Source organism: Lissotriton helveticus, chromosome 2_2 (assembly GCF_964261635.1).
Source record: "Lissotriton helveticus chromosome 2_2, aLisHel1.1, whole genome shotgun sequence".
NCBI lineage: Eukaryota > Metazoa > Chordata > Amphibia > Caudata > Salamandridae > Lissotriton > Lissotriton helveticus.
This window is the reverse complement of record NC_136060.1, coordinates 201,459,819-201,478,699: the sequence shown is the minus strand read 5'-3', so window position 1 is coordinate 201,478,699 and position 18,881 is coordinate 201,459,819. Positions and strand designations below refer to the sequence as shown.

The following is an 18,881-nucleotide window of genomic DNA, read 5'->3' as shown; positions in this document are numbered from 1 at the left end:
ATTTCTGTGTTGTTTATAAAATTCCCTAGTCTTGCAACATTCTGGCATGAACTGCATGTATAATTAAATAGTAAGTTTGAGAAATTGGGTTGTTGGTTGAGCGGGAGGTTAACCTTGCTCAAGAAACAGCCACAATCCCAGTTAAGGTGAACAATGAAAGTCACTAAATTAACCTGTGCGTAACCCTCTGGTAGCTTGGCACAAAACCTGTCAGGCTTAACTTAGAGACAAAGCATGAAGTATTGATGCAGCACCCAAACAGTAATAAAGTGAAAACATAACACAGTAAGAATTCCCATACCACCATGGAAGAATAAAGTAAACTATAATACATTGTTTGGCACCAAATTGACAAAAACAAATCAGTAGAACTGGAGTTATCAATTTTTAAATTTTAAGGTAAAAACCTTGCCAAAAAAGATCTAAGCTACAACGGTGGACATCTAGTCACGTAAGACTGAATCAAAGTCGAATAATATGGATTGTGGGTCAGGTACCAAAAGTAGATTGCGCCCAGTCAGTGCTCACCTTCGAACTTTTAAGAAATTTGATGGAAAAATGTCTGAGAAGGTAAAGTTCAATGTTGCATGTCTACAGGTGGTGTCCATGAAGGAGGCGTAATCATCAGGGAGCCGCTGGACATAGTTGTGCTGAAGTTTTTTTCGTTCAGACTTAGGGCCAGATGTAGGAGCCTAAATACCGGTCGGTAACGGCCGATTTCGGCCATTACCGACCAGTATTTAAGAATTGGCATGTAGGGGCACAATTTTACTGAATAGGTAAATTTACCGAATCGGTAAATTTACCGATTCTGTAAAATACCGAATAGGTATTTTTACCGATTCGGTAAATCCCAGATGTAGGTGGGACTCTTCTGAGTCCCAAAGGCCCTACAAATTCGGTATTTTAACACACAATCCAATTGGGTGTTAAAATACCGAATTCAGGTGTGCATGCACATGTGTGCATGCACACCTAGCCATGTGACAGACAGACATGTCCTTAGGGCATGTCTGTGTGCCACATGGCGCACATGCCTATTTTTGGGGTGCCAGAGGGTGTCAAAGTGACACCCCCTGCACCCTTGCAAAATTCGGTATTTACCGATTCGGTAATTACCGAATCGGTATTTCCCATTGATTCCTATGGGCTTCACAGCCCATAGGAATCAATAGGGAATACCGATTCGGTATTTACCGAATCGGTAAATACCGAATTCTAACGATTCGGTATTTCAACATCTGGAAATACCTACATCTCCCCCCTTTATATTTACCGACTCTTAAATACCGAATCGGTAAAATTCGGTATTTAAGAGTCGGTAAATATAAATTACCTACATCTGGCCCCTAGTCTCTTTTTTGGAAGTGGAAAATCTCCAGCCGGACGAAGTTGCAAGCTGTAGCTGACAAGAGCTGCATAAGAACAGATACCCCTTCTAAGAACTAATGCTGAATAGGATTAGCTGCTTCAGAGAATGAAGTGGAAGCTGCCACAAAGTGAGGCTGACCGGCAGTGCACCTCAGGCAGCTCAACAAGCAGGTAGTTTCCATTCTCAGAGCACTTTTTTGCCAAAAATGTTCAAAGTCCCAAGTTTTGGATTTTGGTAATCTGGGCACCTTTAAGGCCACCTCCAAAGGACCAGGGCCTGAGAGGAACCACTTGGAGGGTTAGGAATCACACAGACTGGCCCAAGGTGCAGGTTCACAATGGTTGAAGCCTTTTCTGTCCCTGAAGCTCTGATCAGGATGCCACTCAACTAGCCCTTGGAGTCACTCTGGTAGTCCTGTGTTTTAGTAGTGGAACAGAGCTCAAGTAGCAGGGCAGGCCTCTGAGTGAGTAAGGCAGGCTTCAGGCAGCAGAACAGTCCTTCCGGGTGCAGCAAAGCAGTCTTCTGAAGTACACAGCAGGCTACAGCAGCAGGCAGTCATCTGACAGTCCATCCACAGGTCCAGAAAGGGAGCTGTAGAGTGGGTCTGAGGATCCTATTTTGATACCTGGTGCCTTTTTTGAAGTAAGAGAGGTTTATAGAGATTCCCTGTGAAGCGCTTGGAATTTCCTGCCTCCCCTGCCTAGGCACCAGCCTGGCTGCAAGCCCAATGAACTTGTATGAATACAGGGCACAACATATTGCCTTGCAATTTAGGGCTGTGCCCAGCTCCATCCTCCCCCCCCCCATCCTGCCAGTGATTGCTCATTGAGGCAGAGCTAATCCCCCCATTATGTGTTTGTCTGGGAGTAATATACAAAGTTCAACTGCCAACTACACTGTCTCATGTGGCTCAGGAACAGGATGAAGGCTATGGAAGGAGAAGGCCAACTTTCTAAACGTGGCATTTTCAAAATTGTGATTTCAAATCTGAGTTTACCATTAACAAGGACATTTTCAATTACAATTTTGTAGATAACAAACATGAACATCCTACTTGCTCCCAATCAAACGTTAGCACTTAATAAATGTAATAAGGCATGCCAATATTATCCTATGGGAGAGGTGGGCCTCAAATTAGAGAAAAACACATTTCAGAGTTTTTCCCTACCAGGACTTTTAAAACCTGAATGCACTCTGTCCTATGGGCTATTTAGGGCCTACCTTTGGGGTGACCTATATGTAATAAACGGGAGTTTAAGTTTTGGCAAGGGGTTATATTGCTAAGTCGAATTGGTAGTTTAAAACTGCTTACATGGCAGGCCTAGGATATGTTTTAAGGGGCTTCTTAGGTTGGTGGTACAATAGGTGCTGCAGGCCCTATAGTAGCATTTAATTTACAGGCACTGGGTATATGGTATACCACTTTACTAGGGATGTACTTTTACTGTGTGTGTAAATAAGCACATTAGGGCTGGTTAGCTGTAGTAAAGTGCACAGAGTGTTAAAGTCAGCAAAAATGAATTCAGAAAAACAGGTGGTTGGGGGCAAAAAGTTTGAGGGAAGACCACCTTAAGGCTAACTGGTCTGTCAACCAGTCAGTCTGTAGTTTTGGTTTTGTCATGACTAATTTTTAATAATTGAAATGAGGAAGAGAGTACATTTAGCTGTTTTCCAGATTTTAAAATTAAAAATTTCAAGTCCAGCATACCGAAATCGCAGGTGGTAAATTTCTCATCAGATATTTCTCACTTGTTACTGTCAGTTATGTGGTCTTCTATCAATCAATCAATCAGGTCACTTGTAGAGCGCACTACTCACCCGTAGGGTCTCAAGGCGCTGGGAGGGGGGGGGGGTGCCGCTACTGCTCGAACAGCCAGGTCTTGAGCTTCTTCCTGAAGGAGAGGTGGTCTTGGGTCAGGCGCAGATTGGTCGGAAGTGAGTTCCAGGTCTTGGCGGCCAGGTAGGAGAAGGATCTTCCTCCTGTTGTCGCTCTTCGGATGCGGGGGACGGCGGCGAGGGCGTGGTTGGTGGATCTGAGGAGGCGCTTGGGAGTGTAGAAGTTGATCCGGTTGTTGAGGTAGCTCGGGCCTTGGTCGTGTAGGGCTTTGTGCGCGTGGGTGAGGAGCCGGAAGGTGATTCTCTTGTTGACCGGGAGCCAGTGCAGATCTCTCAGGTGTCCGGAGATGTGGCTGCGTCGGGGGATGTCGAGGATGAGTCTCGCCGAGGCGTTCTGGATCCGCTGGAGTCTCTTCTGGAGTTTGGCGGTGGTTCCGGCGTAGAGGGCGTTGCCGTAGTCCAGTCGGCTGGTGACGAGGGCCTGGGTGACCGTCTTCCTCGTCTCGGTGGGGATCCACCGGAAGATCTTACGTAGCATGCGCAGGATGTTGAAGCATGACGAGGAGACGGTGTTGACTTGTCTGGTCATGGAGAGGGAGGAGTCCAGTATGAAGCCCAGGTTGCGTGCGTGGTCCGTCGGTTTGGGTGCGGTGCCCAGGGCGGGGGGCCACCAGGAGTCGTCCCAGGCGGAGGGCGTGGAGCCCAGGATGAGGACCTCCGTCTTGTCTGAGTTCAGTTTCAGGCGGCTGGTCGTCATCCATTCGGCTACGTCTCTCATCCCTTCGTGCAGGTTGGCTCTGGCGGTGTCGGGGTCGTTGGTCAGGGAGAGGATCAGCTGGGTGTCGTCGGCGTAGGAGATGATGTTCAGGTTGTGTTTGCGTACGATGGCCGCGAGTGGGCTCATGTAGACGTTGAAGAGGGTGGGGCTCAGTGAGGATCCTTGAGGGACGCCGCAGATGACTTTGGTGGCCTCTGACTTGTACGGTGGTAGGCGGACTCTTTGTGTTCTTCCGTCGAGGAAGGAGGTGATCCATTCCAGTGCCTTCTCCTGGATTCCGATGTTGCTGAGGCGCTGTACTAGGGTGCGGTGGCAGACCGTGTCGAAAGCTGCGGAGAGGTCCAGGAGGATGAGGGCCGCTGTTTCTCCGTTGTCCATCAGGGTTCGAAGGTCGTCGGTGGCGGCGATGAGGGCGGTCTCGGTGCTGTGGTTCGCTCGGAATCCGGACTGTGAGGGGTCGAGGGATCCATTCGTCTCGAGGAAGGCGGCCAGCTGTTTGTTGACGGTCTTCTCGATGACTTTGGCCGGGAACGGGAGGAGCGAGATGGGGCGGTAGTTCTTGAGGTCGGTGGGGTTTGCTGTAGGTTTCTTGAGGAGGGCGCTGAGTTCGGCGTGCTTCCAGCTCTCAGGGAAGGTGGCGGAGTCGAAGGAGGTGTTGATGATGTCCCGCAGGTGGGGTGCGAGGACAGCGTCGGCCTTGTTGAAGATGTGGTGAGGGCAGGGGTCAGTCGGAGATCCGGAGTGGATGGAGTTCATGGTGCGGATGGTGTCTTCGGTGTTGATCGGGGTCCAGGTGCGGAGGGTGGTGGTGGGTGGCGTCGTTGCGGTTGTGGCTTGCGTTGGTTGGTTGTTGAAGCTGTCGTGTATGTCCGTGATCTTGTTGTGGAAGTAGGACGCGAGGGAGTTGCAGAGGTCTTGCGATGGGGTGATGTCGTTGTTTCCGGCGCTGGGGTTGGAGAGCTCTTTCACGATGTTGAAGAGTTCCTTGCAGTTGTGTGCGTTGTTGTCCAGTCGGTCCTTGTATGCATTTTTCTTGGTGGCGCGGATCAGTTGGTGGTGTTTCCGGGTGGCGAGCTTGAGGGTGGTCATGTTGTCCGTGGTTGGCTCCCTTCTCCAGGCTTTCTCGAGGGCTCGACAGTTCTTCTTGGAGCTCTTGAGTTCGTCGGTGAACCATGGTGTTTTTCTGCTGCAGGATCTGCTGGGTGGGGTTCTCAGAGGGGCGAGTTCGTTCGCGCAGTCGTTGATCCATTTCGTGAGGTTGTCGGCGGCCTGGCTGGGGTTCGCTGAGTTGGCGGGGGGGTGCTGGCTCAGGGAGGCGGTGAGCTGGTCGGCTGTGATCTTGTTCCAGCTTCTTCGAGCAACCTGTTGCTGGAGGTGGTGGATCGTCGTTCTTCTGAAGGTGAAGTGGACGCAGCTGTGGTCCGTCCAGTGGAGTCCTGTTGCGTGGCTGACGGTGACGTCTTTGCTGGATGAGAAGACGGCGTCGAGAGTGTGTCCGGCGAGGTGGGTGGGGGTGGTCACCAGTTGCTTGAGTCCGAGGTTGTCGAGGTTGTCGAGCAGGGTGATGGTGTTGCGGTCGTTGTTGTTCTCCAGGTGGAAGTTGAGGTCCCCCAGGAGGATGTAGTCGGCGGAGGGGAGCGCGTGCGGGCTGACGAAGTCGGCGATGTCCTCGCTGAATCGTGTGCGTGGTCCCGGGGGTCGGTAGATCAGGGTGCCTCTGAGGGTGGTCTTCGGGTTGGTGTGGATCTGGAAGTGCAGGTGTTCAGCGGTGGTGAGGGTGTCATCGGTGTTGGTAGTGATGCGGATGGCGTCTCTGTGGATGATGGCGATGCCTCCTCCGGTCTGGTTGTCTCGGTCCCTCCGGACGATCTTGTAGCCTTCTGGGATGGCGATGGCGATGTCTGGGGCTGAGGAGGCGTTCATCCAGGTCTCGGTGATGAAGGCAACGTCGGGGGCGGTGGTGTCGAGCAGGTTCCAGAGTTCTACGGCGTGTCTGTGAACGGAGCGGGTGTTGAGCAGGATACACTTGAGGTGGGTGCTGCTGGAGTTCGGCTTGGCGGGTGCAGGGAAGGTCCGGATGCAGGTGAACTTGCAGGCGTTGCAGCTGAAAGGTCCGTGGGTGTGCCTCGGGGCGGCTCGGTGACATCCTGGGATGTGGCCGGTGTTGAGTGCGATGAGCTCGGCGGCGCCGTAGGTTCGTCGGGTCGGCTTCCGTCGGTGGGGGCCAGGGGTCCTGGCGCTGGTCGCGATCCGGTCGCGGACGGGCGCAGACGGGCTTTCCTTTGGCGCGCCTTCGGCGCACAATCGGCGCGCCCGCTGCGCGTGACCGCTGCGCGTTCGCACGGTCGCCATTTAAGGCCAAGTGCGCGGGTGGGCGGAGCAGCTGGGAGGCGGGAGCGGGGAGGGAAACAGAAGAGAAAAGGGGCGGGGCTCAAGGCGGTGGCGGGAAGCGGGGGCAAAGCGCGACGATAAGCGGCAATTAACAAGCACAAATCTGAGTGAAAACAAGGAAAAAAGACAGCGACACACGATCTGGGGAAAACAAGCACAAATTCAGGCAAAAGGCGGGTGAAAAATACAGTGACACACGATCAGGGGAAAAAATAGAAACAAGCACAAATTCAGGAAAAAACAAGCACAATTACTGGCAAAAACGGGGGAAACACCAGGGAGATCGCTCAGGGCGGCAGCGAGGCCGGCGCTGAGACAGAGGCAGGCACTGGGGGCACACGCAGCAGCTGGTGGCCGTGCGGCGCGGGGGTGTCCCACAAGTGGGTCACACTCACCTGCGTCGCACGGTCGCCATTTAAGGCCAAGTGCGCGGGTGGGCGGAGCAGCTGGGAGGCGGGAGCGGGGAGGGAAACAGAAGAGAAAAGGGGCGGGGCTCAAGGCGGTGGCGGGAAGCGGGGGCAAAGCGCGACGATAAGCGGCAATTAACAAGCACAAATCTGAGTGAAAACAAGGAAAAAAGACAGCGACACACGATCTGGGGAAAACAAGCACAAATTCAGGCAAAAGGCGGGTGAAAAATACAGTGACACACGATCAGGGGAAAAAATAGAAACAAGCACAAATTCAGGAAAAAACAAGCACAATTACTGGCAAAAACGGGGGAAACACCAGGGAGATCGCTCAGGGCGGCAGCGAGGCCGGCGCTGAGACAGAGGCAGGCACTGGGGGCACACGCAGCAGCTGGTGGCCGTGCGGCGCGGGGGTGTCCCACAAGTGGGTCTTCTGAAAGGCTACTCAAAATAGCTCAGTTGTTGAGAGTTTGTTGAATGCCAAATGGTTGTAGTCTGCCCTCAAAGTCACTAGCCGAGCATTCCTTAGCTTTGGGCTATGTATTCCTAGAATTCTGCCTCTATGTTTTACCTTGTGAGGGGCTGTCAAGTGATCCAATTCAATGGATCAAACTGGAGTTACCTGAGTGAGAAGGCATGGGGCACAATTTAAAATGTGAATCTGTCTGTTGTTCCAGTATGGGTTCAACACCATACAAAGAACTTTACACTTGATTTTCTCTTCCAGTGACAGCCACTGAGGTGTTTTGAATACTGCCTTCATGTAGTGACACAATGGATGACATTTAGGAGTCGCCAGGGGCCGCAGCAGCCCCTTGCCACCCCTGGCACTGCCTTTGACACCTCTTACCTCAGAGGTGGCAAAATCAGTGCGAAAAACCCAGGGCTGTCTCCCATTATCTGAGTCAGGCTCTAACCTTGTTTTCTGCTCATTTTCATTACATTATCAGTGAATAATAGTTTATTATTCACTATTAGTGTAATAAAAAGTGGAGTAGCAAGATATGGACCTTCATTGGCATCTTAGATAAGAAATATTAAATGGTTTTAATGTATGTTGTTTGCGTGCATGTGGGTGAGAATGAGTTTGGGTGGTAGAGCATGTATATGTGTGAGTATGTATGTTTGTATATGGTACAGTGGATGTGTGTGTGTGTAAAAATTAGAGAGTAAATGTAAGTGAGTCAGAGTGAGTGAGAGAGTGTGAATGAGTGATTCAGCGTGAGAGTGGGTGCACGAGATTAGGTGAAAATGAATGAGTGCAAGTAAGTTCTAATGAAGGAATGAGAGTGAATACATGAATGTAAGTGAGCAAGTGTTGTTATACTTACAGATCCGCTGTTGGACCTGGCATGCTCCTTGGCTTATAGATGCACCCTTGAGAAAATGTTGGCAATAGAATACGGGAGGCAGTACTTTGCATATGGGATACCCACGGCAAAAAGCTACTGCTTGCATTCTCTAGGTACATTTTGGTATGGAGCACCCATGAAACAATGCAAGCTCTGCCATAGTTGGCACCTGTGGCAAATTGCTGCTGATGGCACACTGAAGGAAATTCTTTGCATAAACGAGGACAACTGTGGCAAGATCATGGGGCCATCCATGAGAAACAGTAGTCCTTGACATATTAAGCATAACCTTTGACATGAGGGACCTCCATAGTGCAAGAGAAGAAGTATTAGAAATATTCTGGCTCTGGCATATTACATGTAATGCTTAGGCAAAAGGGGCCACCATGGCAAAATGCTGGTACTAGAAATAGAGATGTGTTTTTTTACATAAAGGGGCATCCATAGGACATTTTAAAAACATAATTGGGTGAACTAATGGGCACTGTCAGATGTCAATAGCTTGGCACAGCATGAAAGTACTTGAATATTTAGTGAGTATTGTTTTAGAGTATGTGGCTTTTTAGCAAATGTATGTGAAAATTGGGCATTAAAAAGCAATAGTTGACCCTATTTTTTTAAAACTTTTCTCAGGACAGAGAGACCACCCGGCATTTGTTCTCCCCTAGAAGAACATATAATACTGATTATGCAATTATGTAACTTCACCAATGTTAAATATTGTGATATATTCAGGATTAAGGTTATATTACATCACTTATTGGGATGATGCAGGGCGAAAGATCATATGATGTCACTTCCTGTGACATCATAAGGTCAAAGGGAATATGCTGTCACTTCCCCTATCCCTGGCATTTTGGTGAAACAACGTCCATGAGTGACACTTCTATCTGTTTAGGCACAGTCTGGCGACATGAATCTGCAGTCATTGCATGCTCCTCTCCTTTTACAAACAATATAACATTACAAACCCGGTGCTGACAATATCAAGTATCTCAATTCAATTCAGTTCAACGTTATTTGATCACATAAAAATGAATTATAAAAGGATCATGTTAAATCACAGTACAAAATTTTTATAAAAAGGATGGAACAATAATAAAAAAAAGCACAACATAAAATACATTGAATTTCATTTAGGGGTGCCAATATTCTTAAGCACAAGATACAAATAAGCTTTAAAAACGATAAGCAAAACACATATCAAATTCAATCAATTCATATCCATAAATGCATTGTTAAAATAACATATTCTTGCAAAATCGTAGTGTGTTCTTTATGAAAGATCTGACTGCCTTACAAACTAGATAGTTGTTGAGTTTCTGAAGAAAAATCAAAGAAGCTCGGCACCTGTTCTCGTAATAATGGAATTAGAAACACTTTTGTAAATGGGGCACAGAACCTACAAAGGAATACAAAGTGTAATAGTGAGTATGGTGATGACTTATCACATGGACAAATTAAATGTCAGCAGGGTCAAATTGACCCTGGTGAAAACATAAAAGCCATTGAATGGAACATGTTCAAAATCGTGTTAATAGAATTATTTCCCAAGAGGTCTGTACAATGACTAAATAAGTTGCTACTGCTTCAACGGTTTGGAGGAGGCAGTGGTCTCTAACAGTCGATTTCATTATTACTTTCCCCTCTCTTTGTGCCTTTCTATAGGAATGAAAGCAGTCCTTTATCCTCTCTTTATTCTTCTTAGTAATACATTCCTGCCTGCCAAAGATATATGGGCAACCCAAAGCTAGGGTGGTCTCCTTAATAGACCTGAGCCATGGGATACTGAGACCATAATGACACAATAGGCATTCATAAATAATGGCCCAATTAACTCCACTCTCCTCATTTAGCTAAATGGAAAACCATGATAATAGAGGGGAAAGCTCTACTTGGTCCTCCACGTATTGATGTCCGAGCTCCTGATGAGCAAGAAAATGGGGAGTGGATGGAGGGGCACCCAAAATCCAGTGGCAAATTCTATTCTCTTCCACTTGAACCTTACTGGTGTCCTTATAGCCCCATAGCCCCAGGACATAAACCAGGGAAGCGAGACACTTCCTCTTATACATTTCTAAGAGAGGGATGATTGGTTTGCCCCCCAGAGTGGTATCCAGAGAAAAGATAAACCAACTGCTCGAGAGTACTGGCTGACCCTACTTCAAACACACGAGGACCAAGAGCAAGCCTCATAAAACTTCACACCCAAATAAGGGGACTGACTCACTCTTGCAACTAGGTTCCCTCCCATACATATAGTACATGTATTTGCGTCCTAGCTTATAATATGGAATCCTCCGCATGGGGATGTATAACATTACAACGCATGCTTTTACCAAGCATGCTTTTACATCGCGAGTTTTACAACGCATACCATTACAACGCATAGTGCTTTGGGGCGCTGGATAGTGAATAGTTTAATTTACTATTCCAACTCCAGTCCCCGTGGATAGTAGGGAAGTTGTTGGATAGTACATTAAACCTATTCCCTACCCTAGAGCGCCCCCCAGTGCAATGCGTTGTAATGGTTTGCGTTGTAAAAGTTGCGTCGTAAAAGCACTGTGTGGTAAAAGTTGCGTTGTAAAGGATGTTTCTCCTCCGCATGGAGAAGAACCAGCACAGGCTTGTTTTTAACAACTAGTACATCAGCTCCCACATGCAAAAGGACAGATTCAAGCTCATTTTTATAGAGCAAGAATAAAGTCGGGGAGAGCACACACCTCTGCCGAACTCCCAGTTAACTAAAAAGGTCCCGGTGGACTTGCCATTGTTACTATACCTGACTGTCACTTCTAGGTACTAGTGAAGATGCCGCTAAGAGTGGCAAGATCTGTTTCCATGTCCCATAATTTTGACCAACTAACACAGTTAAATTGGCTAAATAAGTCCATGAATGCCAGCTGAAGAGAATTACCCGTTGCCTCCTTCTACTTGGCTACAATCAGTTGAAGATTGAGGCACTGCTCAGTAGTTCAAAGACCTTTCTTAAACCCATACTTAGCTGGGGAGACGTTTTTCTCTGATGTCCACTCTAACAGGTGATCCAATATGATGCACCCAATTATTTTATTAAGAATCTCATTAATTCCACTCAATGGTTGCAGTGGAAGAATGGCAGAACCTTTTATTGCATGGATACTGGCTGCATCATCGACAGCAGTGCTAGTTTGAGTTGGATAGAAGACCTAATTATTTTACCTTCATGTATGTTTGTGATGAGCTTTTCTTCTTCGATGGGCAATCAAATGGACAGTTCCAACAAACGTTGAAATCTCATTCATCAGCCCATTGAAAGAATTGTTCTTACACCCAGTGTTACACATGGCTAAATTAATTTGTGACTTTATTTGGGCTTTCCTGGAACTCTTCCAGACTCTCGTATCTGAGTGCATTGTCATGAATTTCATAAATTTCAGTGTTCCTCATATTGTTCTACGACCTCTTCTAGGGAGTTTGCGAATAATTTGAAATGTAATATCTTGAGAGAGGAGCCTTGAGGTGTTCTAAAAGACCCTTCCTGAACAAATCCTGTTTTTACTCAGTTTCCACTAAGTGGTTGTTTAGAATGAGGAAAGGGCTAACGGCCTGATTATGAGGTTCTGTGGTCCTGGAGCAGGCGGCACGCTACCGCTTTCACTCCATGACTGCCAAAAACCTAGTGCCATCCACCATATCATAAGTAAATTAATGGCGTGGTGGGCGGTGTGGTGTTCCCCTGGCAGTGCTGTTTAAAGCTGCATTTTGAGCCTTAAACAACACCGCCGTGGGACGGATAAAGAATATTCCTTTCTGAGCAGGAATTTGGGATGAAGAACTACAGGAGACCACAATCTGTGCCCCACTGCATGCACCCCATGTACAGGGGCAAGTAGGACCTCCTTTGTTGCCTCACCCCCACCCTTTTCATGACAGTGTAACCACCAGGAGAGGCAACTCAAAACATGCTGAGCTGTGCTGCTGTGGCACTGCCAGTATACATTGGCCTTGAACCGCTGTCGCACTGCCACAGGATCCTTGATCTGCGGCAGTATTAGCGGTCCAATTGTGGTTCGACCACCACACTTATACTACTGCAGGCAGACCCACAGTGTGGCGGTGGTCGGACCACCACCATGACTATTGTGGTCCCGTGGACTGCTGTAATAGTAACAAGGCCTAAGACAATATAGTGCTTTCTTAGTGATTCCTGCCTGAGCGATGTTTTACCATAACAGCAAGGACAGTGGTGAGGAAGATTAAAAACACAGTTACTTGGGATTATGAGTAAATAGTCTAGACACCATTTAAAAACTGAGCAAATAAATTGCGTAAAAAGCAGCAGGTATGGCAAACCATATATTTCTTCAAACAGTGACAAGGGCAAAAAGCAGCAAGAATATTAGCATTGATTGTGCTGTTTTGGGGGTATTTCTCCTAATTAAATCCCTTTCATTAAAGGAAAGTATTTTTTGAACAAGTACCAGCCACTAAACATATTACCTTTGTGCTTTTTTAGGGAAGTTTTGCTGAGGTAAAAGTGTACAAATTTGGCGTTTTTTCGGTGGTGTCATGCTTGAAGAAAGAAACATTCACTGTTCCTAAGAAAGGACTTTCCCTGAAGCCAAACATGGATTCAAGAATTACTCTGAACTATCCACCTGGAACTTTGTCAGCATCAGTAATTGTGCAGTTAAAGGTAAGAATGCCGCTTGGAATAAAATGTGCTCCTCTATGAACATTCTTATTGTTATTAAACATTTAACAGGTTGCATTGCTTTATTGTCTTCAAATATATGTAGTTCAATTTGGAAGTTAATTATTCTCAAATAAATTTTTCATCCTATTCAGAGTCACAAACAAAGTGGTTTTACTTCTGTATTAACAATGACTTTTGGGTAAAAGGATGAGGTTTTTAATTTTAATTTTACATTGTAAGTGCTTTGACCAAGTGAAACAGCGTTTTTGTAGGTTAAAGGAGCAATATGTGGTTTATTAAAAGTGTAGCTGTCAATAATAGGGTTGTTTTCATCTTAGGCTTCAAATTGTCAATTGTCTGTTTTCTGCAGCCCGCGGGAAACAGCCTTTATAACGTGGTCATTACATCGCGGTACCTTTACAACGTGGTCGTTACCACGACCACATTGTTAGAATGCGATGCCTTTACATCGCAAGTCATTAGATCGACTTGCTGTAAGGGGTGCTCCAACCTAAGGAATAGTATAATTTACTATTCCAACACCTTCCCTTCTGTTGCGCAGGCTGGAGTTGGAATAGTGGATTATACTACTCCTAAATCCAACACGCCCCCTACAGGAAGCCGATTGCGTTGTAAAGGTGTCACGTTCCAACAACGCAGTGGTTGGAACAACCGCGTTGTAAAGGAACGCGATGTAATAGCATGCGTTGTAACATGCTAAATTTGCAGCCCACTAAATCGTCTTCGTTTGCACAGCTAGTGCTATTCATCATCTCTGCGTTGGTAGACGAGTTATGGGGAACACAACATCGCCTCACCTTTATGGCTCTGCCAATAGCTAAGTTGTTTTTCACAGAGGGATTCCAAATGACATGAAATAGAGGATGAGAGGGAAACTCAAAGCTATTTATATCTAGCTAGCTACAATCTTATGTTGTATTAGGCCCACCAAACCCCATCACCTGATCTGGTGAAGCCATTACCTACAAGCCTCTTGAAGCCGCATGTCAAAACACCCTACAATAGTCAGGATCATCAATTTAACATCCATCCGACTCCAAGCTTATTGGGATAGCCAGGAATCCCTGAGGAGAGACGTCCTCAAACGGCTTTATTGGGAATGGGTAGACCATCAGGCAAGTAGCAACTCTAATATGGGCAAATTAATGAAATAGTTTCTCATGCACAAACAAAACAGATATCTCAAACCTTTTTTTGATATAATTAAGGTCCTGAGGAACAGGAAGCTGTACATACACTTCAGGTATGGAACTCTCCCTGTTCGCGAGGTGACTGCTAAGCGGCATTCATGCAACAAAACCTCAAAAGGCTGTCCATGCTGCAATGCCCATATAGAAAGTGTAGCACACCTATTGTTTGCCTGCCCGGCCTATAAAAACTCCTGGGCAAAGTGGATAAGATCGATCTGTCATCAATTAGGCACACAGGACTAGCCCTGCTCATCCTTAGGTCTGATCCCAGACCTCATTTTGCTTGCTGCGTAGCAAAGTTTCCTGGCCAGGCACGGCTCACTAGGTGGAAGGCCCTCTCGAGAGTCACACACCTATAACCTAACTGAGGTTGCAATACACATGTGCGAAGACCTTAAGCCTGCTTGCCAATTAAATTAAATCAAATCAAAATAAATAATCTTTTCTCGCGCACAAGCACTTTATTATTGTTAGTTATTTTTTCATTATCCTATGGTACATTTATAATGTCCCAGCCAAACATCAGACATCCATTACACTTAGAATGGTCCGTCAACAAGATGAAATGCCATTTGTTTTTTAATCTGTTGTTACTGCATATTTCTACTTGTTGTGTTAATTGCTTGTTTTTACCTGACGAATCTTTCTTTTAACAAATTGATTACAATAATTGTTTTATTATGTCTAGGATCAAACAGAGCATCATGATGAATTGTTCGCTCATATGATGTTTATGGTATTGTGTGATTGTTCTTTTATACTTTCTTTTTAAAAAAATGCATTCGGATAGCTTTTATGACACTTTCTGTCCAAAATAATCTTTACAACAACGAATACTCAGAAAGTTTCTTGAATGCAAACTGATGCAGCTCACATGCATTAGCAGTCTACAGCCGTCACAGATTTAGATTGAATTAATACCAATCCTATACTAAAATATGTGAGTGAGTCAATGTAACATTTATGGATAAAAAACATTATTGTTTCTCAGAAAAAAATACCGCTTGCTATCTTATTTTTGTTGATTTACTTCAGTAATGAATCAACATAACTTTTCTTATTGTGGTGGGCATCCAGCTGAATTTTTATGGGTCAATTATAAAAATCCTAATCAAAAGGAATGTTAAATCTGCTATTGCCCTTCTCCTCAATCATGAAAGTCTGTGTTTGCACTAGGGGAAAAGAGAGGCGGTATTCAGGATGCGGTGAGCATACACAAAATTGTAACTTTGTGAGTATTACCACACTTTGCCAGGTTTATTTCACACCCATTGCATGCCATTCAAATTGCACACGTACTTGTAGTGACGCAAATGCTAATGCACTGGATGTGAGAAACCCTAGCAACGCTCTGTTTTATGGTGATGTGGGGCAAGGGATTTCTACATGAAAAAAATAAGAACTCTCTAGTTAATGTGCATTTACAATGTGAATATGACCATAAACTAAAGATAAATACATATGCCCATTACGAATAGATGTTGATTGTCATACATTTGCTCTGCGATTAGTGTGACTTTTCAAGTTTTCTATGCGTGGGAAGTATCGCTTTACTGTTGTGAACTAAACATGTAGGTACCTTAATTATATCTGAACTTATGTCTTCAAGGTATAGTAGACCTATACTTACCTGTATATACATTGACAAAGCGTGTAGCTGATATTCTGCAGGCAATGCAATATATTTTTACCTCGATGTTTGTGACCTCATTCTTCTAACCTACAAGCTTGAATGTAATCACATATTCGTCTATGTATTTAAACACTGATATACCAACAATATCAATCGCCCAAAATAACCAGACCCGGACACATGTTTATTAAATAGCAAAAAAGGCCACCTCTATTTTAGATCAGGTAACTCCAAATTCAGGCAATTGTATTTATAAGATCAACAATTTAGTAAAACGTGCCAAAACCTTTAATATTTTCCTGCGTATAAAATATTACCATTTTCAGACCGAAAAACCCTCAAATATTATGTTATCACATTCCTTCCAAACCCTGTGTTTCATTTCTCTCCGTTTGTTACCTTTGCTCCTTTCACCTTTCTTTTTCCCAAAATCCAAGGTGGGCAAGCCCGCTCCAGACTTACCCACCCCAAACAAACGCTTCACTTTTCTTAAGCCTGGGAGCTGCCTATCTAAAAGTGGCAATCTATATGTAACAACATATTTTTTTTAATCTATTTATTTATTTATTTTTATTTTTGGGGAGGATGGGAGGGTGGGACTTACAAAAAACTAACGCCTCCCGCCACCCAGCTGCCGCCTCACGACCTCCCTCAGCGCGCACTGTGACGTTCACCAGCGTGCGCCCCTGCCTCATACCTACCTGCCTATCGCTGTCCTCGGGCTGGTCCACTGAGCGAAAGACCCCAGGGGGAGACCGCTCACGCTCTGCTCCCCATGGGGCCCCATTCTACAGTAACACGCACACAAACACTGATTTACTGTTTTCTAAATCTTGATCCCACCGTACATATTTCAGTAGAGCAATGCAGCCTTTTCCAGAAAAAGTGTTATTTGGGTGGAAAGTAGCAGATTAAACCACTTTTGTGCTGTCGTATTGGCTTCCCGAGATGTAATCACTCAAAATGTAAACAAGACAGACATTTTCCACAAGGTAAAGTCTCCTGTTCGAAGGATTCTCTGTCATCACCAGCCTTCTTGCTAATTTTCAGTTCACAAAAGAGGGTTGCTGTGGGGATTCTAGGTGATGGTTACATATTGCATTTATATCAGCAGTATGTGTTTTTACAGTTCTACTGCTTTACAGTTAGGTGCTTCATACAGAGTAGTGATGAGGAATGCACAGTAGGTTAAACTGTGTCACTATGTTCTTACTCTACATCTTTTCTTCTTTTTTTTTTTTCTTGTGCTTTTCCTCATTTCACTGTTGGATTTGCTTGACATGTTGATGTTTAGCGTGGCTCAGAATAAACATTGTACGGGAGCATTTTGTTCAGAAACACTTTGCTGTTCGTGTATGCAGCAAACAACACTCGGCACGGATATCTCATTATGAATATAATAGGCAAACACAGTCCTCAAAATGCGACATGCACTGCTCTGCGTCTGCTCACCCTGTACTAAAGCTGCTCTGCTTAACATGCACTAACCAATGTGGTCGTTCTCTGATCAGACTGGACTGTTCCCATGAGGAACAGGTTCAAGGCTTATTTGCATATTGCTGGGTCCAAACTGGGGTGGTGTGGTGAGGAAAAGAACGATGGAATAAACCGAGATCTTTGTGACTGGGCTGAATGATTGCATTGTTCAGCATTCTGTCCATCATTTGTTCCTTTGGCTGTTCTCTGATCAGTGGCACAGCAGGGGCGAGATGGATCTTAATGCAGGCAAGAAAAGATAAGTTCCCTGTTGGGGAGTCAGTACTGACATAAGCGAGGTGGAGTGATCCTCCAAACTACTGGGATCAGTGCCACTACACCTGCTGCAGCAAAGATGGCTACTGGCCATCTCTACCTTAGCTGTACTTTCATTAAATCATGTTTTTATTGGCATGTTAATATTTTTTTAATTGGTAGTCAGGATGCAAAGAAACTAATTCTATTATTATTGTCGGCAGGATTACTGGAAAATAAGCACAATACCTAAATGTATTCAACATCTTATAAATAATTATTCTTTTTAAGGAAGCCAGCAATCCATCCTGCAGGCAGTATTCTCAGTTTGAAGGCTTCGGGTAGTCTTTGTAAGATGTGTGTTTTTCTTTTGCTGCTTGCAGGTGCAGCCCATTGATGCATCTATTATTGCAGCACTAAAGGTGAAGCATGATGTTTTTCATTCGTTAGTCGCCACCACTCCACTCATTTACATGCAGCATCCCTCAAGCCAGCAGTTCCTGAAGCCAGTCACCACTTTCCTGCCATGCCCACCAAACCCAGACAAAAAGAAGAAAGCAGACGATGGAGATAGGCGAAGGTCTGACAGTGCCTCAGCACCCAGAGCTAGCGCTGCCCTCGAAAACCGGTGAGTGTCCACGTGAGAATGTTTGCAACTGAAGAATGAACGTGGGACCCTACCTAAATGTATATAAAAATACAACAGACATCGGGTAAAAAACAAGTCCAAAATCTGGGGTAAAAGGCCGCTTTATTGGACAGGTAGGCAATACAATATATTTTGGCATACAGATCATAATACAACACGTGTTCCAACCTAACACCACCCGCCCCTAAGCAATATCCCCGTAGCAACTTTTACCCTACCTTGTTCTGCCTGATCCTCCTCCCCAAACCCCTATTTCATCTTCTGCCTACCTCTTGCCTCCAACTTCTCTCCCTTGTTTCCCTCTGTCCGCAGCTATTCCTAATGCCCCTAACCCTTCATGCCTGTCTTGATCTCCTCCAACTCTGCGGAACAAAATTTTTACCCCTCCTTCCTCACCCGGACAAGATAAAGTGCGCAACGCAGAACGTTCGCGCTTCAGGCTCGTGCTGCTACGTGCGGGCCAATCAAAATTGCCTACCTGTCCCATGGGCCATACTATCTGCCTGAAACCCCCCAGGGGTGTATACTCTGCGAGTGACACCCCCAGAAGCCCCCATCGGGCAATAAGCAAGTCCAAGTACAAAATCTGTTGCTTCAACAGACTAACATCAACACCATGTGTGTAAATTCAAAATGTTAGCAATCATTTCTCTTATATTTAGAAGATAGATTTCGTTTCCAATGAAAGACAAGTGAATGCCGTCATGTCTAAAAAATTGATAATCTTCTTTAGTAATCTCATCATGAATTAACCAATGTATTTTATTAATGTAACAAAAACGCTGTAACTCTCTGTTTACCTTCCTTCTTGTTGTTTAACAGCAGTATATCTCTCTGCCC

At 45.4% G+C, this 18,881-nt stretch overlaps 1 protein-coding gene across 1 annotated transcript in view; it reads left to right on the top strand.

The window, feature by feature from the left end:
- Positions 1-18,881, top strand: part of DTHD1 (death domain containing 1) — a 405,256-nt gene that overhangs the window by 151,495 nt on the left and 234,880 nt on the right. Inside the window, exons 4-5 of the mRNA XM_078678971.1 lie at positions 12,638-12,817; positions 17,776-18,020. Coding sequence (XP_078535097.1) covers positions 12,638-12,817; positions 17,776-18,020 — 425 coding nt within the window. The remainder of the gene's footprint in view (positions 1-12,637; positions 12,818-17,775; positions 18,021-18,881) is intronic.